This window comes from Kryptolebias marmoratus, linkage group LG8 (assembly GCF_001649575.2).
Source record: "Kryptolebias marmoratus isolate JLee-2015 linkage group LG8, ASM164957v2, whole genome shotgun sequence".
Taxonomy (NCBI): Eukaryota; Metazoa; Chordata; class Actinopteri; order Cyprinodontiformes; family Rivulidae; genus Kryptolebias; species Kryptolebias marmoratus.
The window spans coordinates 13,025,975-13,053,214 of record NC_051437.1 but is presented as its reverse complement, the minus strand read 5'-3'; the positions used below and the strand labels follow the sequence as shown (position 1 = coordinate 13,053,214).

Genomic DNA, 27,240 nt, shown 5'->3' with positions numbered 1-27,240 from the left:
AAAATTAAACGAAATAAACATTTGAAATATATGAGTTTGTATGTAATGTATGAATATAATATACAAGTTTCACTTTTTAAATGGAATTACTGAAATCAATCTACTTTTTCATGATATTCTAATTTTATGACCAGCACCTGTATGTGTTTGCTAATATAAAGTAGCAGCGGTGGCCATGTTGATTTGGGTTAACTCCAAACGTTAATCAGTTGTAGATGATTACATTTGGAGAATTTCATTAAAATTCATCCAGTGATTCATGACATATTTTGCCAGCAAACAGGGTTGACTCCAAAGGTTAATAGAAAAGATTTAAGTAAAAATCCTGTGTAGTTCTCAGAGTATGTGTTGGGGATGACTATCAGCTACTGTAACAACCAAATTGTAGCTCAATATCTGTAAAATTTACTGAGTTACAGCCATTTTTTGTGTTTTCTAAGGTCAGTTGGCTGTGGCGGCCACCTTGAATGAGGTTAATGTCAATAACTAGTTGTATCTAACCTACCTGAGTAATCAGAAGGGGCTTAATTATCAGCCAGGCGGCTTCCCACAATCAAAATGAACTTGTTTTCAAATATAAAACTTTCCTTTTAAACTCACAAATTGTTATACTATTTAATAATCCATGGACACTGAATCCTCCCTAACTTATGGTCACTGAGGGTAGAAATACCTTTGAAGTAGAGATCATTATGTAAAAGTTTTAGAAATAAATCAACAAATCCAAATAGGGGATCGGACCTCACATATCTTGCTTGATGTACAGAACATAACTGTAAAGCATGGATATACCAAGTTCATTTTTTTGTATGTAATGTTATCTATTTTTTATTTTTTTGACATGATTTTGTGCCTTACCTCTGTGTTTGTCTCAGCTGACCCTGCTGGCGAACATGACCCTGGCCAATCAGAGGACGCTGAAGCTGCCAGCCAGCGAAGCAGTCCACCACATCATGACCTTTGACCCCAACGACAGCAACTTTCTGTATGTCATGACCTCTCACCATGTAAGTGCACAGCTACAGACGAGATTTCCGTTGCTGCAGAGTTTTGATGCTTCTCTGTACAAAGCGGTTCCTGTCAGCCTCCTGCACGAACCACAAGAACCTCAGTCAGAACACACACGCTCATTTCCAGCAGATCCTCCTCACCTTCGTTTAGCAAACACGACAGGATTTGTGGTAAGGTTCAGAGCTTCAGTTTATTTCAGGGTTGGGTTTCGAAAACTGGTTTCAAAACCACTCAGTTTCTGGCTGCATGTGGCTGCACCTTCAACCAACAAGTGCGCCGGATTTTTAGTTACCATTAAATCGTTGCGCTTTCTGCCACAGAAACATTTTCATACATACGCTGAACAGCTAAAATAGGCGGTTTTTGGCTGACATTTATTTAGCAAGAACTTTAATTTTAACTAGATTTCACTGAATGACCTTGCTGATCTTTGCTGCTGCTGAAACCAAATCGTTAACGTTAACGAAGCAGAACTGAACTAAAACGAGCAAAACATTAGCTTAAGGCTGAAATGAAGTAAAAACAGCCGAAAGAGAAAATTAACAAAACTGTAGCTAAAAGCTGAATTTAGCAACACCTCAGCTAAATGCTAAAATTGGCAGGACAGTAAATAAAAAGTAAAATGAGCATTGGGAAACAAAAACAGAGCAATGCTGAAGAAGGTTTCAAGGTTTTGCAGGAACTGAAGTGTCTAAATGTGTCTCTATGGGGACAATTATATAGTTAAATTAAACAAAAAGTATAAAAGTTACAAATACTAAAACTCATAGCAGGCTGAGCATTTTGATATATGAATGGTTAAAATAGCACAAAGTATGCATAATTAGTTTGATTGCAATAAAGGTGCAGAAGAGACAGGAAAAATTTAGGAATATCTTTGTGTTTTATGGCTTGCTCTGCTAGTTTAAATCCCTTCATAGACGCAAAAGCTAACAGTAACACAACCGCCTTTTAACCTGCCATCCACATGTGTGTTGGTTGGTGCAGTGGGAGCAGAGGGATGCTTCCATTTTGCTTTTGCCTCTGGTAAAAAATAAAAAAAATAATAAAACAAGAAATCATTTACTGCCCGCAGCGTTTGTTTGCACTGCTAACAGATACATTATTTCTCCGATACCAGCGGCAGTCACAAGGGCCGCCTGTAGAATTTTAAAGCATGTTTATCGACTTTTAAAAATAGACATTTAATTACAAAAACAGACAAAGATGGTATTTTTTTATTCGCAGTTGATTTGTCACCAATTGTAATTCATTCTAGGGCTAACTAAGGGTGTAGGCTGGTTTCCACACACACAATGACCAGAGAAAGGAGTTATTGTGCATGAACAAATGTGTTGTGTTAATGTACAGATTAACTCTTTTTAAAACTATTTTCAAATATTTATAATGATGAGATAAGTAATCCTTGAAAGAATAAATGTTTTATACAAAGGTCTCACACAGACAGTTAGAAGAACCAGTTAGTTGCAGCCTTTTGGATCCATCCATGGAAAAAAAAGGTTATGAACAATCTCATAAGACGCTCAGGGTAGAGGTTGGGGATGACTCTCAGCTACTACCACAGAAATTTTAACTCAGTATCTGTAAAATTGACCAAGTTATAGCCATTTTCTGTGGTTGCTAGAGTCAGTTAGCTGTAGAATCAGGTTAACACCAAAGGTTAATCAGTTGTAAGTGTACATTCAGTGTTTACTTTCTGAACTTCTTACTAAAATGTAAAACATTTTGCTAACACACAGAGAGATAAATGAATAGACAATTTCATGATCTCCCTCCTTTTATGGTGGCAAATGCTAAATGTTTCCGAAATTTTAAAAAATAGCTTTTTCTAACAAATTTAATGCTATGCTAAAGTTTTAGCCAGTTTTAAATTAACTTTTTTTTCTAGTTAATGGGCCACTTAAAAAGAATAAAAATGCCTGTTTTCCCAAAAGTCAGGGGTCTGTATTAAAGCTCTTGGTCTAAATCCTTCAGATGACCTAAAAGAGAGTAAAAACAGAGAGACGCAGCAAACCAGAACATCTGAGGAGCTGAAACCAGCACATGTTTGGGTTTTCTTTTTGTTCAGTAACATATTGGATGATTATCAAAATTGTTGTCGAGTAAAATACTGTAATTTAGTTCAGCAGCAGCCGGCACGCACCGTATAAAAATATTTTTGCTTTCATCTTGATAACACTGTTTAAAATATTGTTTCTGCGCGTGTGTGTGTGTTGTTAACTCCGGTGTGTGACGGACAGATGCTGAGAGTGAAAGTGGCACAGTGTGACCAGTGGAAGAGCTGCAGAGACTGTCTGGGAGCAGGAGATGCCCACTGTGGCTGGTGCACTTTAGAGAACAGGTGAGACCCCCCTCACACACACACACACACACACTTTATTTGTCTCTGTGTATTTAAATGTCCTCCTCTAACTTGTAATTTATCCCTGCTGGACTCTTTCTAGTAAAATGTACTTCAGACAAATTATACGCTGTTGTGTCACACTGAGGTCACATGCTTTCAACCTGGGACTTACTTCCTCTGCTTTCTGTTTCTAAAGTCACAGTTTAACATTCTTTGTGTATATTTGCCTGTGTTTGTCTGTTAGCAAAACATTTTATACACTAGAGGACAGGTTTTAATGAAACTCTCAGAAAGTAGTCATTGCATGTACATTTACAATTGATTAACTTTTTAAACTCGATTCATGATGACCAATACAGCCGACAGACTTTAAAAAGAAAAAAAAGAGGGCTATATTTTTGTCGTTTCTATAAATACTGAGCTAAAATTCTGTGTTTTCGAATGCTAGGTCTGTGGTATTAACAACTTGGATTATTTGGAAGTATAGCGTAATACAAGATTAGATTGACACTTTGATCATACGACTCAGTAAAACCACTTCCTCTTCCAGTTGTTTTTATTTTGTTTTTTTGTTGTTTTCTTTGCTTTTGCCACTCTCACTTTGGATCTGCCACCCAGCTGATGGAGTGTTGGCAGAAACAGAGTGTGTTTTTGGTTAGGAGGCCTGTTGTTGGATCAGTATCGATTTGCTTTTCGTTCAGCCCCCAGACGTGGGGGTAACATCATTGTTAGGAGCGGCCCCCTGGCTCTCAGGCTGTTGGACGGGTGTGTGTGTGTGTGTGTGTGTGTGTGTGTGTGTGTGTGTGTGTGTGCGCAGGAGGTGGCAGTCCCGGAGCGCTCAGCGAGGAGTGACTTGGCTGGAGTGGAGCTGTGAGCGAGTGAAAGTACACTGTGATTAATGTGGCTCTGTCAGGACTGGCTCTCTGCACTCGCTTGGAGAATATGTGTGCCATCGAGCTGTGTTTGTTTGTCTGCATTTGTGTGTGTGTGTGTGTGTGTGTGTGTGTGTGTGTGTCTGCGTTTGTGTGTGTGAGTGAGTGACTTGGTTGGTTGCTCAGTGATTAAAGCAGATCAGACATGATAGTGAGTTTTGTGATGAGCTGAGCTGCAGATCTGCAAGCGCGGGCATTGCCAGAGGCCATTCAGTGCTGGAAGAGTGGAAATGATGAGAGCTTGTGTGTATGTGGTCAGACTGTCATCCCCTTGTCTCCTCTCCTTATTTATCTATCTCTTGTCTCTTTATCCCAGTCCCTTTCTCGCTTCGCTGCCTCTGCCTTACCCCTTGCGATTCTCTCCGTCTTCTGCTTTCTTTTTCTCGCTCTCTCTCATTTTCTTGCTCTTGTATCTCGAATTTGGGCTTCTATCTCTCAGCCTGCTGCTCCCTCTCCCTAGTTCTCGTCTTCTCCTCCCCCAGTGCCCTTGTCCCCATCTCCATCCCTCTACAAAGGAGCGTTGATTGTGATGATGGTGGTGGGAGGGAGAGAGAAAGAGAGAGGGAGCACACTGGTTCTTTTTACGAGAAAATGTCAAAGTGTGTAAGCCTGCGTGCGAGCGTCAGCATGAGTGTGTGTCGGCCTCTGGCTCTCGGAGGCCTGGGAGCTGATGTCATGTGTGTTTGTGTGTGCTTGATGCGCTGTTTGGCCGGGCCTGCTGGGCTGGCGCTGTAGATTCAGGGCCTCGGGGATCAGAGAAGGGCCGAAGCGTAGGGGGTGGACGGACAACTGCAGACAACTGTGAATGGAGGACAAAAAATATACAAAGAACCACTAGATCTCACAATCTGTGAAGCCGCCCCTGTCTCTGTGGGGGCCTTTTTGATTTTATGCACGGCTCTGACGTCTCTCAGCACGTCTGCATGTGGGGAAGAGCATGAAAACATGTCTGTTCACTTGTTGGAGAATGCATTGTTGTCAGAAAGAGAGAGCTAGTTCCTCTGGCAGAGATAAAGCTCGGTCCTTGATCACTCCTTTTCATGCTGGCGCTGGCTTAATCTGCCACATGTCACAAGAAAGCACTTAAATATCTTCATTTGAATCAAATTATGCATGACACGCCATCTTTGCTATTCACAAATGATCATGCTTATCTGCACGTTCTTATCTCGCAGAGACTTTGCGTGTGTGTTTGTGTCAGTGGGAGCACTTTAGAGGCTCATATGTTCTGCCGCTGTTTAACAGCCTCTCCGGCTTCCCACCTCATCACACACTTGGGGGGGGGTGATGAGTTTTCACAGGTCATATTTTAGCTGCAAACGTTGACTCTGTTTATTTTAAGGAGCTTTTTTGGGAAGCCTTACAAGTCAGTGGAGTGCAGTGAGGCAGGGGAGGAGGCAAGTGTTTGTGTGTGTGTGTGTAAACTGTAGTTTTTTTGTTTTTTTTTTTTGGTTGTTTTTTTGTTTCTTTTAATTGCATTAGAATTAGTCAGTCGGAAAGACAGAAAGTTCTTTGAATTAATCTCTCCACAGCGCAGCGTTTGCTCAAATCAGTGTTTGAATTAGCAGGCAAGATATGAATACATTTTAAAGATTTTTTGCTTTTATGCAGACAGGAAAACCACAATGATCTGAGGGAGTTGGTGTGTTTGCTTCCTTGTTTTTTTCGTATTTCTCGCCGTTTGTTGGCGTTCATGCGAGAGGGACTGTCTTTTTTTGGGTTTGTTTTGTTTGTTTGTTTTTTTTGCTGTTTCTTTCTTTGACATACGAAATGAAATTTCCTGGACGTCTGCTTCAAGTTTCCACCAATTATGAGGTATTCACCACTTAAAAGATAAAATCTAGACTTTACTGGTTAAACCAAATAGATCCTTCCGGATGAAAAACAAGGAAGACTGTCACACTGCTGTCACAACAAGAAAGTTCTGGGCTTTAGAGACTTTCTGTGGGAAGTTTCCATGAGTCATATGTGGACTTGCTGGTTTTGCTTTCAATTTCTGGTTGTTATTCCTCATCTAAAAACAGAATTCATTGTTTAATTGGGGATTCTAAGTTGGCTGTAGGTGTTGGTCTGTCTTAGCACCGCCCTAGATTGTTGATAAGAAGAAGAACCCAACCCCTGGAAGGCAACTGAGGTAAAAATGGATGGATGAAAATCAGCTGTCTTTTTACCATTTTTACCACTGATTACATATATCACATCACAATATGCTTGCATGATTACTACCAAGGTGATTGTTGGGCATGCTTCAAACAACACACACATTGTTCACTAATTGACTAACCAATCAGAGCCTTTCTGAGGAGGGGAGACAAGCTAAAACAGAGTGTCTCACAGGGGATGAAAGCCAGCATCAAAGTAATTTATTTTTTACACTGAAGGACATAAACAGCCTCTAGTACACAACCCAAATATAATTATGGACCAATAAATAAGCTTACAGTTCTGTCTTTTAAAATGGAATCTTGTAAAAAGGTTATTAACAGTTAAAATCTTACTTGTTGTAGAAAACTCCATGAATGACCTAATTTTTACAATGCAACTTCTCACAGTTGTAGTTGTAGTTGAAACCATTTTGATCCATCCTTGAAAATAAAGTTATGCACAATCCTATGTAAGATGTCACGCTCAGGGTAGAGGTCGGGAATGACTCTCAGCCACTGCCACATCAAATACCACAATACGTGTAAAACTGCCACTTTTGTGTTTTTAAGGTCAGTTGGCTGCGGCACCCATCTTGAATCGGGTTGACTCTGAACGATAATCGGTCATAGATGTGCATCCAATGATTCCTTTCTGCAAGGCTCATTACAGTTTGTCCTATGGTTCATTGGATATCTTGATAGCAGACACACAAACACATGTACACACACTCATAAGTACAAGCAAAAACATTATTGTCGGCCTTCGCCTTTCAGCAGCGGGTAATAAAAATGTGTTTTATAAGTCTTAAGGAGGCTGTACTTTTGGTATAGCTCACATCAACATGAGCCTGAACCAAGAAGATGCTTAGATTGATTTCCTGGCAGTGCAAATGTCACAGCTGTGCCAAATTATTCAATGGTTATTGAGATATTTTATCCCGTCAGTGGGATTTTATTAGTAACAGAACATTGTTTTGGCATGCCTGCCTTGAAACTCAGATATCTTGTTAACAGCTGCACTAAATTCCCAGTCGTTCTAAAATTAAATAATGTTTTTTTTCCACAGTAGAAAGGAAGTCAGAAACTAAACAAGAATAAATGATCAAACAGTCTTTTTTTAAAATCTTTTTTAATGGGGACTGTTGAGAGTGTGTTTAGGGTTTATAAGTTTGTTTGTGTTTAGTTGTTGGGTTTTTTTTTTTCCCATTGCTTAAAGAACTGTCATTTGTATTTATATAATGGTTGCAGACTTCATGGTTCTTATGGGTCCCTAAGCGCCGGAGGGACTGAGAATTATGAACGTCTACTTTCCTCAAACACAAATCCTCACACTTTCAGGCGGGCAGGCACATGGCCACACACTTTACTTTAAAAACAACTACCGGAGTGTGAAAGGAAAGTGGGCTGTGCCAAACTCGTTATGTGGCGTGTAAGGATGACGATAAATGGTGCCTCTGTGGTTCCTCCTTCCCTCTGAGGTCACTTTGTCCTTCCAATCTGTGCTGCAGATGAACTGAGCTCTGTGCCAGCAGCCAAGTTCATTAGTGAAACACAAGTCAGAGTGTGAGGCCACCTTGCTTGTTGAATGCCCTTTAACAATCCCTCTGTCCTACATATTCATTATATTCACAGATTCACACACACACACACATGCTTTCTGTGTGTTTGAGCAAACAAACACACGCATTCAGGGGCGGACTGTTGGTCCACGCAGATTAAAAACCACTCAGGTAGTTTTGTTATTCAAATATCTGTAACTGGCTCCTGATCTTGGCGCCTTTGGGGTGGGTTACCATAGCAATGCGCTCGACCTAGAGTCAAGTAGTCTCCTGTGTCGAGCCAGGCAAACTGACAGCCGAGGTCTGACTGTGACATTAGGAGACCAGAGCACCTCATAAATCTGCGGGAAGCGGACCGTGAAACCCAACGGTGAGACTTTGTCAAGTCCTGGAATGAAATGGAAACTGAAAAGTTCGTGCTCACCTCACAAAGGATGAAAAGTTGACCTTAAAGCTCTGCGTTCACACATCTACCGTGGTCATTCACTGGTCTCCATTACCAGCTGTAACAATGACAAGCAATTATTATATATGATTGTAATGTCACAGGGGGGGCCAGGGAAGTTGTGCAAATGCTCATGACTGCAGATCTGTGGGTGTGTTGTTTCAGTCCACATATGAGACAAATTTTGTCTGGTTTTTAATGTTTTTGTTTGTTTTTTTGTCCAGGTGTACCATCCAGAAGGAGTGTGCTCGAGAGCTGCTGGCTCGCTCCTGGATCCCTGTGGGTGAAGGCCCCCAGCAGTGTCCTTCTATTACCCTGACACCCCCGGAGATCAGCATCTCTGCCGACATCAAGGTGCCATTAATTCTCCTCATGCTGCTGTTGCTGTGACCTTTTCAACAAGTCAAACAGACATGGCTGCTGATCTTTGTAGAACTATGGCAGCAATGGGGTCACCGTATTTAAAGCTGATTTCTCGAACACATTTATAATCTGGCGCCTCCCTCTATTACTGCCCGGCCTATTAATACAACTCAGCTGATAAGATCGTGTCACTGCTGTTTGATGCTGCGGCCCGGTTCGTCTGTTTGTTTGGCTTTCTGGACTGGGAGGAGGCTGTCTTTATTCATTGCACCTCGGTTTAATTCAGTGCAGTTTTCCATTCACTTTATTTAGATAGTGTGAGTTGACAACAAAAATCAACTCGGGACAGCAAACAGCGAAAACAACGAGTCCATTGAAGTCAGATTCCAGTCCAATTCAAGTCAATTCAGTCTAGTTATAACACAATACATTCACATACAACACATTATGAAATCACAGTTTGTAAAAGTGATCTAAGTAAGCCAGCAGATTGCATCAAATCTTCATTTTTTAATTTGAAATATAAGATGAGAGCCAGCAGAGGCAAGCTAAAAATATGATCTCTTCCTAACTCTCACGAGAACTCTGGCAGCAGCATTTTGGATTGATTTTTTGGAGAGTTTTTTCGGACATCCAGACAATAATAAAATCCCAGTAGTTTACAAGGAAGTCTCCGCTCTGAACCAGATGTGAAATCCTATCTGTTAGCAGTGACTCACAGCTGCCCAGGAAACAGGAACCAGCCAGGTGTGAGACTTCTTTACAACCTTTGAAATTTGAACGGTACGTTTAAACGACTGCTGTTCAGGTTTTTCCAGCACAATCTGTAATTAAAGCTAATCCTTACCATTAGCTTCTCTCCAAATAAAATATCCTGAAGCACAACCCTTAACAAACAGGAACAAGTACTCTCGTATTTTAGCACCAACATAGTGATTCCCAAGGAGCTATTAGCTGAAAATCTGACGTACGGGAGATGATCAACTGAAGGACGATACATCTCTCGGGTTCTGTTTCAGATCTTTGGTAGATTTTTTTTTACCCCGTTTCTTAAAGACAAGACTTTCAAATGCTGTTCATCTGCTGTAGATAGTTTTTTTTTTCTTTTAAGGCTGACACTTCTTCTTTTGTTCTTCACTTGTCAGCATGCAATCTAAAGCTGCTTGATTTGTGTGTGTGCTGACAATGTGTGTGCTGTGGGCTATTTTGAGCTCCAAAAATGGAATAAATTTGTCATGTGTCTTACCACTAAACTTAGTCATCAACGTATGTGTGCATGGTATTTGCTGATACTAGGGGGAGGGAAAAAACTGAGTAGTTTTTTTTTTCTTTAATTAATTTGTGGATTTGGAATCCACAGTAGTTTTTATTTACCTTCAGCCAATCATTATGTTTAAATAAGACAACATGTTTTTTAATTAATGCAAATCAGTCAAAGTACTGAAAAGTGATGGTTAATTTACTTCTCTTTAATTATTACCTGTAGCCAAAGGTCTGTGTGCGTGTGTGTTTGTTTATCTGCCTGTTAGAAAAATATCTCATAAACCACCAGACGGATTTTAAGGAACTGGATAATAATCAGTGGATGTTCATCTACAACTGATTAACTTTTGTAATCAACTCCTTAAGAGACACAAATGGCTACAATTCAGTGAATTTTTACTCGTGCTGAGCTAAAATTTGGTGTGGCAGTAGCTGAGCGTCATCTTCAACACACACTTCTAATGAGACCTCACAACATAACACGAGATCACCCATCGCATCAGTTAGGTTTCACCAAAACGGCTATAGCTCATCATAAGATGATCCCAGTTTAATACTTAATAAAAGCTTTATTTTTTGCAATATCAGTTTTAAAAAGCAAAAATATCTTAAGAGAGGGGTGGGCAATCTTAGGCCTTGAGAGCCACTATCCTTCAGGTTTTACTTGTTCCTCTGCTCCAACACACCTGATTTGAATCAATGGGTGATTAACAGGCTTCTGCAGAACAAGAAGAGGTGATTTAACCACTGAATCAGGTGTGTTGGAGCAGGGAAACAAGGAAAACATGCAGGATAGTGGCCCTTGAGGACCAGGATTGCCCACCCCTGGTCTAGTACATAATTTCCATCAGCTTTACTTCAGTTTCTGTTCTGCTAATGAAAAATGCAGTGTCAACTTTTTAAGTTTTAGTTAAACTTTGTAGCGCACTAAAAACATAAGACGCCTAAAAGCAGAGTAAGTAGTCTTACTATCCTTCTGGTGCGGATTTTTAAGCTTAACTTTCACATTGTGCCCTTTTCACTCTTATTTTTGTAGGTGTTTGTTATGATAACGTCAGGTTTTCTAAAACCATCGGTCAGATTTAATCAGTCTTGGCAGGATAATATATCTGGGTTCAGAAAGGTGCCTGATTGGTTCTGACATGCAAACTGTTGTTTTCAATAATCCCTTCTAGTTGGTGCATCGTGTAGCGGAGAGATAACAATGGCATGATTGGATCACTGATCTTTGCCACGTGGAATATATTTGACCTTTAATTACAGATGGTAATTTGATGTAGGCCAGAGACGACAGGTCATTAATTGGTTCATTAATCGTGAATATTTGCTTGTTATGAAGATCAGTCCTCGCTGGGATGTAATGGCTTCACCAGCTGCCCTGATTCACAGGCAGGAAGCTCAGCTCAAGGTTGTCTCCCCAAACAGGAAGCAGCAGGCAGGAAGTCGGGGCCTTCGCCAGGAAATGATCGATTCCAACGAACAATAGAGTGAATTTTTTTTTTAAGGCATGTCAGCACATGCGGCAGTCCACCTCAGCTCCTACCTGCTGAGGCACAGAATATCTTCCCCTTCCTCCTCCTAAACCCCCCTCACCTCACTACCCCGCCTGTTTTTTTTTCTATTTTTTTTTATTCTCACATTGGTATCATTTAGCCAAGGAAATCAGACGTGTCAGTGAGGTGTTATGTTTCTCATTATACATCTGTCATACCTCATCACATACCCAGATTTAGATGTGAAAGTAGCACGCCGCCATCTGTTTCTTCATTACACAGTAGTTCCTCTATTTCTCTGCCTGAACTCCTGAGCAGTCTTGAAGTAACGCCAACCCCATCCGCCCTCTCAATCACGGCGGGTACAAAACCCAAATTGGAATACACATTTGTGGGCATGACGAATTAAAAATCTAATTATTTTTTCCATCAACGTGAGCCGCTATTTTTTTTTTTTCTTCTTTGCTCCTATATATCTGTTTTCCTTTTTTTTTGTTGTTGTTGTAGGATGTCGGCATCCTGATAAATGGCAGCGTCCCCAATCTGATTGGCTCACGGGTGGAGTGTGAGTACAGGCCCGGCGTTTCCACCGCTGCCACGTTACACCTGGACTATGGTCCCGCTCAGATCCAAACGTGCCCCTTACTCCCTCGAGAACACTTCCAACCCATTCCTCCTGGCACAGGTGAGACATGCAGACAGCCCTCCACTGTCAGGCATAGTTTTCCACACAGTGCAGTTAGATTTATGTTTTGTTTTTTGTTTTTTTTTGTTTAGCGGAACAAATGTAATTTCCTCTTTCGTGTCTCATAATGCAGCAAATTCAGCAGCGGCACTGCTGTGTAGTTTGTCTCATGACAGCGATATCATCTCCAAATGCTCCTGAGCTCGACACGTGTGGCGTTCCATTCACCAACCTTTGTTTCTGCAGATCACCTGACTCTTTCTGTGGCGATAAAAGTTAATGGCACATCGGTGGTATCTGGGAGCTTCATCATCTACGACTGCGAGAGGACCGGAGCAATACACCCAAAGACATCGTGAGTCTCCCATTTGAGTACATCTTGGAGTTAGTGATGCTTGGACAGCTTTGAGTGTCATTGGATTCCTTTAAATCCAGATCCATACAGAGAGAAAGCAGTGGAGGATAACATGCTCACTGAAACATTATTCTGTTTTGAAGAGGAAAATATAAGTTTCTTAAAGAGTTCGAGCTTAAAATAAATGTGTTTTATGTTTTTATATGACTTTATATGTTTTCTATAATTCTAAAGGAAAACGTGTCAGAAACCACGCAGGTGGTTTCCAGACAACCTGGCTTATAAAAATTAAAGCTGTTTGTTCTTTTTAATGTTTCAAATGACTGATGACTGACAAAAAATATATATTTTTAAAAATGCATGTTTGAACATGCAGCGGCCAAGTAAGAGCTTCGCAAATCAACAAAAGTCAACACCCTAAAAAATTACCTGAAGTGTGTTTTTATTGTTTTAGTCAGGAAAACGTCCCTGTTGTTAACCTGGAGGGGCGGGACTTAAAAATAGTGCTGCAGCCAGCCAGTGAGGGCGCTCGTCCTTTGTGGCTTCACCTTTCGTGTTCTTGTCCTGTTTCTAGTTATAATACATCTTAATGGTTAAAACAAGCTTTACTAATCATTGCTTGCACTTTTGCAAAAGTAGTCCATTTATTTCGGATTATTTCTGTCTTCCAAATACTTCCATTCTGCTCTCCCCTAAGACCTTCAGCCTCAAACTACCAGATTTATAATAAGTCCCTTCAAACAAACCTTTCTAAAGGAGACTAAATACCAACAAACTGCACTTGAAGCGTTCTCTAAACAGTAAACCTTAACCAAAATATCAGCCTTTGTCCTTTGTGACATTTTAGATCTGAACACACAGCTGGACGGAGAAGGCAAAGCACAGCTTCTCCTCTGTGTTTGTCTCCTCTGTGTCCCCAGTCTCTTCATCAAATGCTTTCTATTTCGGCCATGCTGGGTAAACACAGCCAACGTGTCCTCTTGGAGGGCTTATCGTGTGTTTGGCTTGCTCGAGGTTTCTCAGTGCAGGATCAAATGTTGGATTAATATGCTGTAAACACTAAGCCAAAGGAAATTAGATATGTATGTGTGGTTGATCATGCCGCTGTTTGTTTGTTTTTTTTGTGAAGGACTGTGACTTGTAAGGCCTGGTCACAAAGAGGGTTTTCTCCTATCTGGAGGCAATCCAGCTGGCTTCCCGCTGCACGTTGGAGGATCCGCTTCACCTGATGGGCAGATCTTAGGCTTAAAGTGCCATCGCCACACATGTGTGCGTGTTTGGCTGATTCTCTGAGATCAAAAAGCGTTTCGGTTTCTCTCTTTTGTTCACTTTTCGAAAGCAGTTTCGAGGTGTGAACACAGCAGTTGCAGGTACTTGCGCGCAAGACTGCATCCAATATGTGCACGTGGCCTCGGCTCTTGCTGAGGTCCAGGGGTGTGAAATTAGACGGCGGTTTGTCGAAGGTGATAATGAGCAGAGTGTCGTTCTCACAGGATGAGCATTAAGTTGGAAAGTGCAGAAACGATATATTCCGTGATCTGATTGGCTTCACGCTTTTTATTTTTTTAACTGTGACTTTTGCGGTACACTTACAGCCTCAATCAAAGCGCAGATTTTGTTTAGTTCTTTAGAAAAATAAAAGGCATAAATCAAAGTCTTATTGATGGGCGAGGAGCAAAAGGAATTGTTTTTGTAATGGGGAAAGCATTGTTCTTCTTTGAGTGCAAAGATGCGTTTCTGTTCTAGGTTGACTGATCCTACACGGGTTTGATGTTTAACTAATGTTTGACTAATGTCAGGCTTTGTTGCGTTTCCCATCAGACTGTCATTAGGCTTTTGAAGGAGTTTAGAATGAAATTATTTACTTTTAATGAGTCTGTTTAATGAATAAAGTAAGCATCATTTTCAATCAAACACATCCACACACGACTGAGTTTTTACTAGATTATTATTATTTTTTTTTTAAAGAGACAAAATTAAATACAGACTCAATTTCTATGATGTAAGTAAACGGCTCAAGTTTTTGGTAGATATTCTAACAGCTGGCGATTGCGTAACTTCAATGTGTTTTTATTGCCTAACACCAGATATAGATTGTGACAGACTTTCAAACAAACTACTGAAGTATTTATTTATTTATTTTATTGCCTTCTTCCTAAAGGCAGCCAACAAATGGTTATAATTCTGTCAATATTGAAAATATTGACCTGCAGCTTGGTGTATTAAAATCTGAAACTGATCCTCAACACATATGTTTAGGACATCACAAGATCTTTGTTTAAAATTGTGCCTTTAACTATTTGGAGTCAGCTTTCTCTGTTAGCAAAATATCTCATGAGCCTGGCCTTTCTTTCTTTTGTTTTTCTCAGGACAGTATTAACATATTTTTGGATGACAAAAGGGAAAAAGTCAGAACCCATTCATTTGAAGAATTTGGTCCTTAAATGGGTGTGCACATGAAATGATCTGAGTTTGTGTTTTTATTATAATATCTGAAGTGCTTCGACAGTTGGTAGAAGCGCACATAAATGTGTAAAAGATAGTTTCACATTTTAAAACACAGCGAACAGATGATGGGTGTGAATTTTAGCGCAGTGGCAGGTTTTTCTTTTTCTCAACTACGGATTCCAGATTATTCTTTTGTTATATTCGCAAATCTTGGCTCCAAGCAATTCAAAATATCCTGGCCCCCACTGCTTTAATGTTTATGTTTCATTTTATTTTGTTTTTAGGTATTTCTTTTTGTTTTTTCCAGCAAAAATGGCGTGTAATAGGTGAACTAAAGTGTGATACAATATGTTCGGCTGGGATCATTTATTAACTCTTCCAACTGTAATAAGTCAGGAGAAAATATGTTGAAAACGAGCTGTGATTAGAAGATTATTTACTGGTTTGTGAGGAGCGATAAGCTGTTTCTCTCTGTTTATAATATGAGAGGGCTGAATCCCGTCAGAGAATGTGTGTGTTTGTCTGAGTGTGTGTTTATACAGTTCTACCTCAACACACTCAAAGTGGTCACTGGGCAAAAGTGTTAATGGCAGCCAGACGATAGCATTCCAGTCTTCAAGTCTCAGGCCCGAAGGACAAACATCCAACCTGCTCTTTCATTCCTCTGTCTCACACACATTTGGGTTTTTATTTGCTTTATATTTCACGCCGTGCCCCTGCTTTCGTCTCTCTCTCTCTCTCTCTCTCGCCTGATGTGGTTCTCTCCGTTAACTGCTGCCCTCTTTCATACCGTTTTGTGTCGCTCACCCCACTGAAAGTGATCCTTTTCTCCTGGACGTATTTCTCTTTGACAGAGATGTGATTGAGGATGTGTGTTTAACCACTGTGTCCACTGAGAGGCCCTGAGAGTGTGAGCCTGCCTGTGTATTTAGTGTGTGTGTGTGTGTGTCAGTGGTCATTATGACCCGGGGTGGGCAGTTTCACAGGGTATTTGCTGTCAGAGTTCGGTCAAGCAGAGAGGGTGTGTGTATACATATTTTTTTTTGTGTGTGTGTAGGGGGGGTGATGGGGTTTAGGTGTGTTAGTAGGACAGAAAAGGGAGTCAGGAAAAACAAGAGAAACCGCAGCTGATAAGAGCCTCGAGGGCTCCGTCTGCTTCTAATCAGAACACACACACGTTTCAATTACACGTCTGCATCCTCCTGCACCCACCTCCGCCTAATCTGGAGACCCCCTCGGAGTGCCGCTATCACTCGAGGCGCTATCATTCTTCGTGTGGGACATCTGTCTCTTCCCAGAGGCGATCTGCTGATGCACACTTCATTCACACTTTCTGTTTAAGTATCTCGGTGTCAGGGTTTTGTACGCGTACCCCCAAAAGTTACCTCTTTAGCCTGTAGACATGTGGGCATGAACTCTTAGATGTTAAAGGGATAGTGTGGTCATGTTTGGTACTAACGACTGATAACTATTAGACAGAACGTTGGTTCGAAAAATGAACAGACTACCCCTTTAAGAACCTGCTGATGAACCTTATTTTTTGAAATATCTCAGTGTAAGCAGTGTAGAAAATTCAAGCCTGATTTAGCAAATACATAAACAAGATACAGCATGCAGACTCATGCATCATCATTTAGCTTTCGGAGAGTTTGATCTCGGCCCATTTGGCCCGTTTTGACCTCCCTGTCAGAGGAATCATCACGTCTGCTGCTGTGACTAATCATTACTTCTTTTTAATGAAGCTCTACTTTATGCCTGTAATCAGTTCAGCCTCTGTGTTTGTGCTGCACTGCGAGTGACTCACAGAGAGCCACATACTCGACTTCTGCATGGGAAACGGACCACAGGGAGATAATAAAGGGGTGGAAAACGGGCCAGATTTGACAACCGCTGACCTTGCTCCTTTACGTGTTTGTGTGTCTCCAGTTTTATTTATTTTTTGTTTTGTTTTTGTCAGATGCGTGAGCTGCCTGAGCACAAAGTGGAAGTGTTACTGGGACCAAGAGAAACACCTATGTCTTGCCAATAAAGAACACTCAAAGGACCCGATAGAAGTAAGTATTTATAATCTATCAACCAGACACATGCCTGGAGGAGGTCACGGTATCAGTGTCCTAATAGTCAGACACAACCCAGACTCTGCTGGAACAAAAAAAAAGTTTTCTTTAATAATCTGACTCCAGACTGGTTAGGCAAGAGCAACCAAGGGGTGATTCACTATGAGGTTACAATGGCTCAACTACAATGTGCAGAAATGTTGAAACCGGCTATAAAACCTCAGGAGGGTCTGTTTTTACAGACTCATAACAGGCTAATGTGCCATTTTAAAGCTTCTCGGTCCCGCTCTTAAGTTTCGCTTTCTGGCAGATTTGTGTGACGGAGTGAAAGAGTAGATTTACTGTGCTCATATTTGTGTTGGAAATTATAACTAAATGTCCAGACTGCCTTTATATATCCCTTTTTGTTTTGAGTAGATGTGTGTAGATAGGGATTTTGTAGACGGGTAAAAGAAGAAAATTAAATAAGGAACTCATAATAGCGCATGAAGAAATGGGAGTGAAAGGAGGGAAACCTATCCAAAACAAGTCTGGCCGTTCTTTTGGACGTTTTCCTGACAACATCAAGATTAGGTCAGCTATTAAATTGTTTGTGCCCCGTTTTAAAGTCGGACTCCAGAGCCAAAATCCCATGGCCTGCGTGGCCTGGGACATTTTTTCCTCTCGGGGTCTGATTCCACTCACACTTCTCTTCCAAGCTGGTTGGGAGAGGATGTAGCTCACAGTCTTCTGATCCGTTGCCGCTCTACGGGTTTTCTTTTAAGCATTTTATTGCCATGACTGTGTAATAATTAGCTTTACATCACGTGACCTCCTTTTCAAACATCTGCGGCAATGAAAACATCACTGCATCTTTAAAGCTAATGAAGTGAATCTCCATTAGACTTTTTAGATAAAAAGAAAAGAAAAAAAAACATGTTTTGTCATGAAAGGCTTGTGCTTCTTTTTTTTAATACTTTGGGTGTTTAAAAGAATAGTTAAGATCTTTTGAAGTGGGGTTCTGTAAAAACAGCATTACTCTAAACTGCAAACTCCGCTGCAAACTCTGCAAAACTCTGCAAACTCTGCCAAGTCTGAAATGAATTACTGATGTTTTAAAACAACTTTAGTCTCAAACATTCCATAGCGGTTCACTGAAAAACAATTATATAAACCTTTACATACCATTAATTTTATTTTACACGGTTATTTACTTAGAATTATGTGGTCATTTGCGAGCCCAAATTGTTGCAACAACTAGCCAGTTAGCTGTATTGCTTCCAGTAAAGCCTGTGTCACTTTCTGCTGGAATATTATGATAAAACCATGTAATGTGAAATTCACAGTAGTGAAAAGATTTATAGAACAGGCATTTAAACCAGCTGCTTTGAAATTTTTTGAGATTGAAGTTGTTTTAAAACGACAGCAGCTCTCTTTAGTCTTGGCCTCGCTCCAGTCAGAATCAAATTCTGCGGCTGCGTTTGAAATGTTCACTCGTTATCTCATTCACTCACTCACAACATTGTGGTCTCTCTGTAGTTGACTGTAAGGTGGTCAGGGGACATGCAGCGCTGTGTTTTTGCATTTTGAACACAACTCAAACGCAGCACGCTTCGTATTTATGCGTGAGTATGCACAGTCAGGTGTTGCATAAATAAATGCCAAGAAGATATGCAGGGATACACACCTGAATGTGAGGTGATGGACAACATAATTGTGCTGGATTTGGCGGGGAGAATATGTAATTAATATCATCTGTCTTCATAACACTGGCATGAAATTTATTTATACTTATTTGTTACACTTTAATTGTATGTTATTTACTTACACAATCACAAGCTGCAGCTGCAACTTTATAAAAAAAAATTCTGTGCACTAAAATTATGATTTATTATTACATACGTAATATTTCTGTACAGAACAACCGTTTTTAGAGTTATAGTGTGTGTAAAAAAATAATAAAAATAAGCCAAACATCATCATAATGGTAAAAATACAACTTGCTTTACATTGTGATCTACAACATATTTTAACATGTTTCATATTTATACTTAAATGGTTTAAATGTAGTTTCAGTTCATATTTTTCTAATATTTTCTCTGCTGCTCAGATACTGTAAAGATGCCGGAAAAATTAATTATGAATTCCTTCCAATTAGTCTGAAAATCACTTCATGAGCTGCATATGTTAGCATTACCTTTATTAGGTTGCTGTTTTGGCTCAGGCCACAATGCATTATGGTCTATTTCAACCAATATAGTGTACAACTTCTGCACACTACTTTTATTGTATCACCAGATGAGTTTCTAGGTCGCTATATAGTGAATTACTGAAGAATTCAAACTGCCTGATCCTCCAAACTAAAATAATTCAGAGAACTCCTAACAACAGTTAAGATATTAATTGTTCATAGTTGTTTCTCAAACGCCCACTTCAGATATTCTAAATTATCCCTTTAAATTATAAGTCCTATTTTAAACATGAAAGAAGATTTTTTTTTAGGTCATGAGATCATGAGGAAGCCCGTTCAGCATCCAGCGGGTCTGTTTTTCCAATCCTTCATCGTCTCTATTTGAAGCTATTGTTGTTTCCTTCAAAGCGAGGCTTCACCCTCTCATTTCCTTTTTGTCCAGATAAACAGGACAGGTATTTCGGGTTACGGATGCGTGTGGGGAAGCCATTGTTTTCTTTAACTCCTGAATGTCCCTTCCTGCCCTTCTCATTGCAGAGTGCAACTTTGTGTCCCAGCCTGATTGCCTCAGAGGTTCCTCCGTCACCGTCAGGAGAGGCCCAGGACTTCACCCTATCCTTGAGCAACATCCGGGAGGTATGACAGACAGCCTCCAGCTACAGAGCTGAACTTGGATTTCCTCCAGCGTGCATGTTGTGAAAATGATTGGAATAAAACAGGAGCATATGGCGCGTTTGCTTCAAGCTGAGCTAAAAACAGATTAATAGTTGTGTGCTGGGATTTGGGTCAATGAGCGAGTGAAACCTGAGTCTGGGTGATTTCCGTGCTGAGAGACAGAGAAGGTGATGAGGAATGAGCTGATATTTCTGCTGTCTGGGCATGCTGGCCCTGTGCTGTCTCACTGTGATGAGCTGAGTTGTGTCTTTGTCAGCACAGTGTACAATGTGCAGCAGCCTGTGGCAGCAGCTCAGTTTTGCTCACGTTCATTTTTATTCAGCCAGATCAGTTATTCTCGTAGTTAATCCACACTGACCGAGCCCGAAGCCCATCCTGCACCGGAGAGGATGAGGACGCAACTGCTAAAAATTCCAGTGCTGACTAGTTGCCAGGCGTGGTCAGTCACACGCCTAACCCCGGCTGGCCTCCCACTACGTCTCCTGGTGTGTTGCTATGGTGACAGACATCGAGTCACACGCACACGCGCAAACACACACACACACACACACACTTCCTCAGGATAGCCTAGATGAGATTGGTCATTCATGCTGCTCTTAATTATGAAAGTTTATACAAACTGACGTTGTTTGACAAACGTCTTCATCTCGCGCAAGTCAGTGGAGCAGGAAATGTGCTGTCAATCAAACTCAGCCTCACCAAAACACATCAGCATCGCTCGGATCCTTCTGGGATTTCTTGTGAATTGTTGCGAATATTTCCAGCAGAGGAATGGGGGAAAAAAGTTTGTGATTTGTAAAAACTAGTATTTTAAAACATTGACTAATTAAAGGTCTGGCATTCCTTGAAGTAATGCATATTTCCCACCGCCTTTTATGCCAGAGTTTTAGACTAAGATCATTCTGTTTTGAGAAATGACAGAGTTGTACCATTTTTGGTTAAAAATTGATAATAATGAATGAACAATCTCATGTGATATTGCAAGATGGCACACTTAGCATATGTGCTGCTAATGACTATCAGCTACTACGACATCAAATTTTAGGTCAATATCTATAAAATTAACTAAGTTATCTTTGTGTTTGTTATTGTTGATTAGCTGTGGTGACCACATTTTAAGTTTTATTTGAAATTGTATAGGTTTTTCACAAGATATTTTACAAATAAACAAACAGGCTTGACTCTAGCAGTTAATGCTGAGTTTGAAGCAAAGATTTTGTGCCATGATTAGCGCTTTGAGTATATGATCTGAATACTAGCTCTCAGCTCCAACCACACCAAATTGTAGCTCAGTATCTGTAAAATTGTCTGAATTAAGGCCATTTTTGTGTTATCTAAGATCATTTGGCTGTGACGGCCATTTTCAATTGGATGACTCCAACAATCATATCCTGAAAGTTTCTCTCTAAAGATGCACCGGTTCATGAGATTTTTTTGGTAATAGATACAAGCACACACACACACACGCTCGTCCGCCTTCGCCTTTTGATTGATGGCGATAATAAGTAAATACTTAGAAGTTTGTCATTCATTATTTTGTAGTGTACTCAGAGGACACTTCAGGGAGTTTTTCACAGGACCGCAGGATTACAATAACCTGCCAGTAGCCCAGAATGTCGTCTGTCTCTGGTGTCAGAAAGCACAGGGAAAGAGCGGAGTCATGAAGAGGCTGATCAAAGTGGAGCATTTTAAGCCGGCCGGATTTACAGACAAATGACTTCTTCCACTTGAAGCACTTATCCCCTGCCTCTCCCACCTTTCTCTGCTTCTCTGTCATCAGCATCACATATCCCGGCTCACAAAAACTCAGAGCACTTATTTTGTGAAGAATAAATTCACACTCATTATTCCGACTCCCAGATGAGTTGCAGAGGTGTGGGAGTCCAGATGTTTATGAATATGAAAATCTGAACGTCTTTTCTGGCAGGCACAATTACCGCAGGTCTGAGATGACAATTGTTGCCAGACATGAGGATTCTATGTATTATTTTACTCCTTTTTTTTTTTCTTCAAGTTTTGAGTAGTAACACAGAATTAACGTTCTGGGAACGGTTTAGTATCACTTTCTGTGTTAGCTGCTGCCGCGTGGATGCCTCATATTGTTTTGAAATGAGTGTTTTGCACAACAGAGGGAGAAGCTGGACTGTGACTTCGGGACAGAGCAGCGATATGAGGCCATATGGCTGGACGACTCAACTGTCAATTGCACCGGGGTGACGGTAAGTACAGATAAATAACTGGTGAGGCAAATTGTGCATTTATAGCTTCACTCTGCTCATTATTATTATGCTCAAACCTTGTGTAATTATTTTAAACCCCTGTTGTTGAGTTGACGAAGAACCCATCATTATGTAGCGCAACAGTAAGTGGAGGCAGAGATGCTCAACACTGATACTACCTCATCTTTCTGTTCGTTTAGCTGTCCACTAGTCAGAGGAGTCAGGTTTACCACCTCAACCTCAGGAGGAGAGGATACTTTATCAGTCAGAGGGGGGATATATTTCTTGACAGCCCTCAGCCCATGAAAGGTAAGACGTAAAACCCATGATTAAATAGACATGCAAAAAGAATAAAAAATACAGCCCTTTGCTGTGCTGCAGTCTTTCTCTCATCTCTGCTAATTTTGCAGCGCTAAGACCACTGTGGAGAAAAAAAATCTGACATGCGTGCTCTGAGAATCCAACTCGCCTGTCTGCAGATGTATTCGTATGAGAGGGGTGGAATTGATTGAACCTGTAGAAAAATATATAAGCACTTACACAGAAAGACAGTTTTAGACTCTCTTTCACTTGGAATGATGCTAGTTTGGGCATTACAACACATAATTTGCCAACAACCAGTAATTTACCATAATGTTATATTCTGCTAACACCTAATTACGCATAATAATTACACGAGGAGCTGCAGTTTAAGGTGTTATTGCTGCCACTTACGAGCGATATTCAAAGCTATTGTTTCAAATACAGTTGGAGCTCCATGACAACAGTGAGGTGGCGAGAAGTGGCGCGTGTTGTTGAACTTGTGGGGCAGCTACAACAAGCTAAGTCACGGCCTGCCCCAGATGTGCCGTTTGCAGTCCATGTGTCTGCTGCAAGTGAACAAGAAGCCTGCGCCGCCACTTAGACGTTCTGCTCAACAGACAGGACACTCGCGTCGCAGCATGCACAGTCATCAAATTTTAAAGTGACACACACTTTATCACATGCATGCAGAGGCACGCACCGTAATATGCACACAGTCGCTTGCACAGATGTGCATGGAGTATTACAAATGGGACGTCTCACTGGGAGGCATTTTGGAACACGAACACAATCATCTGTTTTCTCTGGCTTTGTTCTCATCCACTCCGCCAACTCTTTATTTTCCTGGTTTATTTTTGTAACCATGCATATATCATCCTCCAAATGCTTATTCTGTTTATTTAAAGCATACAGGCCATATGGTTCAAGTAAACGGTGCAAAAAAACCTCCAAAACCTCCAAGAGTGCACCTTCAGACATTTGGATTTGGAAATGCTTTATCAGTGGAAATAATAATTCTGTATTTTATTTAGGTGCAGTCATGAGGAAAAGAAAGTTCACCCTCTTTCAGTATTAGTGTCTTATGTATCAAGATGTAATAAAAATGATATGGACAAAGCCAAAATGGAAAAAAACTGTACAAAAAAAAAAACCTAAGCCACCCTTTGCTGAGTCCGTAAGGTTTGAGCGGTAAAGTAGCAGCCAGGTGTTGGTCATCAAAATGCGCTGCCTCTGTAAAAGCAGGAGTTTTAGCAGTTATCTGGTCAAGACCAGACAGGTGTGTGTTAACAAAATGCCAGGAAGAATTAGAAAACATGTAGATCCTGGTAAAGATCAGATCATTTTTATTATATCCTGATTTGTAAACCCAAGAACTAAAAGAGGATGGAGCTTTTTTTCTATGACTGTAAAAGAGTAAAATACCTTACAATTTTGTGGCAAACATACTATAAGGATACTAGGATACTATAAGGTAAATAAGCTGGAAGAAAAAAATGGCAACTAGATTGTTGTTTGCATCCACAAAATCTGAAGTCATGGAAAAGGCACATAAAAGTTAAAGAACGTTTTAAGATTGTTTCTGGGAAAATTCTAAAATTATATTAAAAGCCTGCGAAACCACTGTGTTGTCACCACTTGGCCAGATAGTGACACATATTAGATTAAAATACAAGTTTTCCAAACTTGCACAATTCTCCACCAAACGTATTACATTACTGTTCCCCTTAACAATTGGTGTTGTGCTTTCCCCCCTGGCTCCCTTCTCCCTCTAGTGGAGGTGTACAACTGTGGAGTGGGCAGTTCGGACTGCTCCCAGTGCTGGGGCCGCGAGGATCAGAGACACCTCTGTGGCTGGTGTGAAAACAGCTGCCGGCTGAAGAAGGACTGTCAGTCAATCGGGGATCAGTGTCCTGCTCCTGAGATCCACAAGGTAAGACGATTGTTGACTATAAGAGCTTCTATTCATCCTCCTCCACCACCCCGCACCTTTGTTCTGTAGCCTCCGGGCTCGAGTTTCAATTGGTGAATCATGAGGTCACTCACATGCTGTGGTGCCCCCATTTCCTGTCTGTCCAGTGTCAGCTGCTGTGGAGATTCCTGTTAAAAAGGTCCATTCAGTAATAATACCAACACTCACTTAGACACGGCACTCATGGGACGCAGCAGAGAGGATCTGTAATCACTCAGGAGGGCATGGGAACACCTTCTGCCCTTTGTAACAACAATATGTGTGTTTAAACAGTGTGGATTGTGGTTTGGGAGCTATATGTGCTGAACCCTTGATGTAGAAAACCACAAAAGCTAAAAAAAGAGTTGCCATGAGGGATTTTGAGCTTTCAGCCGCAACAGAAGCAAAACCACATTAGTTAACGGAATTAATGCACCTTTATCCAACACGGGATCTAATTGTGGTCATGTCATTATAATCACTTTCATTAATGGAGCTCATTTGCATGGTCATGTTTATTTGTTTGTTTGTCTATCTGCAATGCGAGAGTATTTAGAATGATTCCCTGAGCTTTTTTTTTCTGCAGCTTATATCAGCACGGCCACGGCAGGCGGTCATGGGAAGCACGGCTCACATGAGAGCCAGTCGGCCTGAACTTCCTGTAGATAAAACCTGGTCGGCCCAGGAAAATAAGCAGGCAGAACAAAGCAGGCAGCACACACACAGTCTCTTTCCCATATACACACGCACACAAACGTAAGCCCACAATCTGTCACACAAACTGGCCATATTGAAGCATTCACGATTTATCCTTCATTCTTTGTAGCTGTCAGCATACTGTGACTAACAGGATGCTCTTTGAGCGTCTAACTCATGTGGACTTCTTACGTGACTGAAGTTAGCCGGCCAGAGATGTGTGTGGGTAGTGTGGGTAGACCCTTGCTACAAGACTCTCTCTCTCTCTCACACACACACACAGATATTCCCCCACTGGCTCTCTGGCAGGAGAGGATTCAGGGGCTGTGGTTCAGTCGGATGTGTGATGCAACACTTTGGCAGCCGTGTTTTCCCAGAGAATCCACGGGGGTTAGAACCCAAGTACTTCAGCTTACTGAAAAAAGATCCGATCTCCCTAAACACCCCCCACCCCCCAACACACACACACACCCACTGACTGCAGCAGTTCTTTGTTATATCATGAAGAGGGTGCTGTTAAGATAATGAAACTTGTTTGTCTTCACTCTATGTCACATACAGTCTACATCACAAGAAGCTTGTGTCAGAACCTAATATTAAAATGGAGGACTTCATTATTTGCAAAACTTTCCCACCTACCACCTAATTATGAAAAATGCTTTTGCGTTCAAAGGACCGGCGGCAGACAAAGGAGACATTTATTATCTCCGCAGGCTCTTTGTTCTCATGTAATGTGTAGGCCAGTTCGCCGCTGTAAGAGAAAACATACTTTGGCATCCAGAACAGGAACTGACAAACATGGTTTTCCCACAATGTGTAAAGAAAACGAACACGGGGGCCTGAGTGGTTTAGGGGTGAGGATGGAGAACACGGTGGACAGAAAACGGGGGGAGTGAGGAGCTTTTTCCTGTTTTTGTCTTCACGTCCTGCTTGATTAGCATGATGCACAGGAACTGGACTGACAGGAGGAAGATGAAAGTGCTGATGGCAAAACAATCTTTTCAGCGCCGAAAAATAAATACAAGGAAAGCATGTGGATTTTATCAGTTTGATTGTCAAGCTGGGGCCAGACTGGATACAGTTTGTGTACATTTGGAGAACGTTTGTACGAGGGATCATTTCAGCCCTCATATGTGTTTAATAGCACCAGAGTTCTGACTGGAGGTTTTTGCAGAGGCACACTCACACCCTGCGAATCTCCCTGGAGGCCTGGCAGAGTTTGTGCTGTAAATCAAGACTCACAGACTTGTAAGAGGTGTAAATGAATAGCACACAGGCTCATGTTAAAGTCAGAGCTCGGAGGCACCGCGGAGACTCACGGAGATGCATTCTGAAAATAAATAACAGTTTTTCTGGGTTTTGTCTGAAATGGAAGAATGCATCTTTAACCACTCTCACACACACGTATTACCATGTTGTCTGTGCAGCGCAGGTGTGTACAACAGTGTTTGATAAAAGTAGTCAGCTGTGTAATTGAACTGTGAGCAGATGGTCACACGTGCAGGAATTTAAAATGACCACAGAAACATAAGCATCATTTCCTGTGCTGCCAATCTCATAGAAACACATCGATTTCGGCTGTTTGTGTTAAAAGTAACACAAGCTTTCTTTTCACAGCCGCCTCTCCTTTTAGCTGGTTTATTTGTCTGTGTCTATGTTGCTGCGAGTTCCTTGTGGGTATGTGGATGTCGAACCCAACCTCTCACCTAGACCAAACAGAAGTGCCTGTTTTCATTCCTCGGCTCAGTTCCTGATAGAGCCGGAGCCGGGCTAATAACACAGAAAGGGTCGCTGCGACCTCGCCTCAGCCTGGAGGTTGTTCTGAGAAACGAGCGCGCCTGCCGGCACAGCTGTGAAACAGTGGTGAGATGAGATTTCGTCCGTCTTGGTTTCGGAAATGCTATCTGTCGGGTTTGGGGTTTTTGTTTTGTTTTTCTGCAGCGACTGAACAGGCGGCGGCCCTCTCTTTTTCGTCTTTCCACGGCTTCCAAATGGAAAGGTACGAGACCAAAGGCGAGGGCTGAAATGACGCGTGAGAGTCTGCCTCTGAACAACAGAAGAAGCAGGGCTGAGGAATTTGACAGAGCAGACAGACACAGGAAAAACAGATGAAAGGAAAAAAAGCTCTGT

General features: G+C 41.2%; 1 protein-coding gene across 1 annotated transcript in view; it reads left to right on the top strand.

The window, feature by feature from the left end:
* plxnd1 (plexin D1) overlaps nt 1-27,240 on the top strand; it is an 86,961-nt gene that overhangs the window by 7,295 nt on the left and 52,426 nt on the right. Inside the window, exons 3-12 of the mRNA XM_017409664.3 lie at nt 876-1,007; nt 3,252-3,352; nt 8,660-8,789; nt 12,062-12,239; nt 12,486-12,594; nt 17,000-17,096; nt 19,807-19,905; nt 22,074-22,163; nt 22,364-22,472; nt 24,239-24,396. Coding sequence (XP_017265153.1) covers nt 876-1,007; nt 3,252-3,352; nt 8,660-8,789; nt 12,062-12,239; nt 12,486-12,594; nt 17,000-17,096; nt 19,807-19,905; nt 22,074-22,163; nt 22,364-22,472; nt 24,239-24,396 — 1,203 coding nt within the window. The remainder of the gene's footprint in view (nt 1-875; nt 1,008-3,251; nt 3,353-8,659; nt 8,790-12,061; nt 12,240-12,485; nt 12,595-16,999; nt 17,097-19,806; nt 19,906-22,073; nt 22,164-22,363; nt 22,473-24,238; nt 24,397-27,240) is intronic.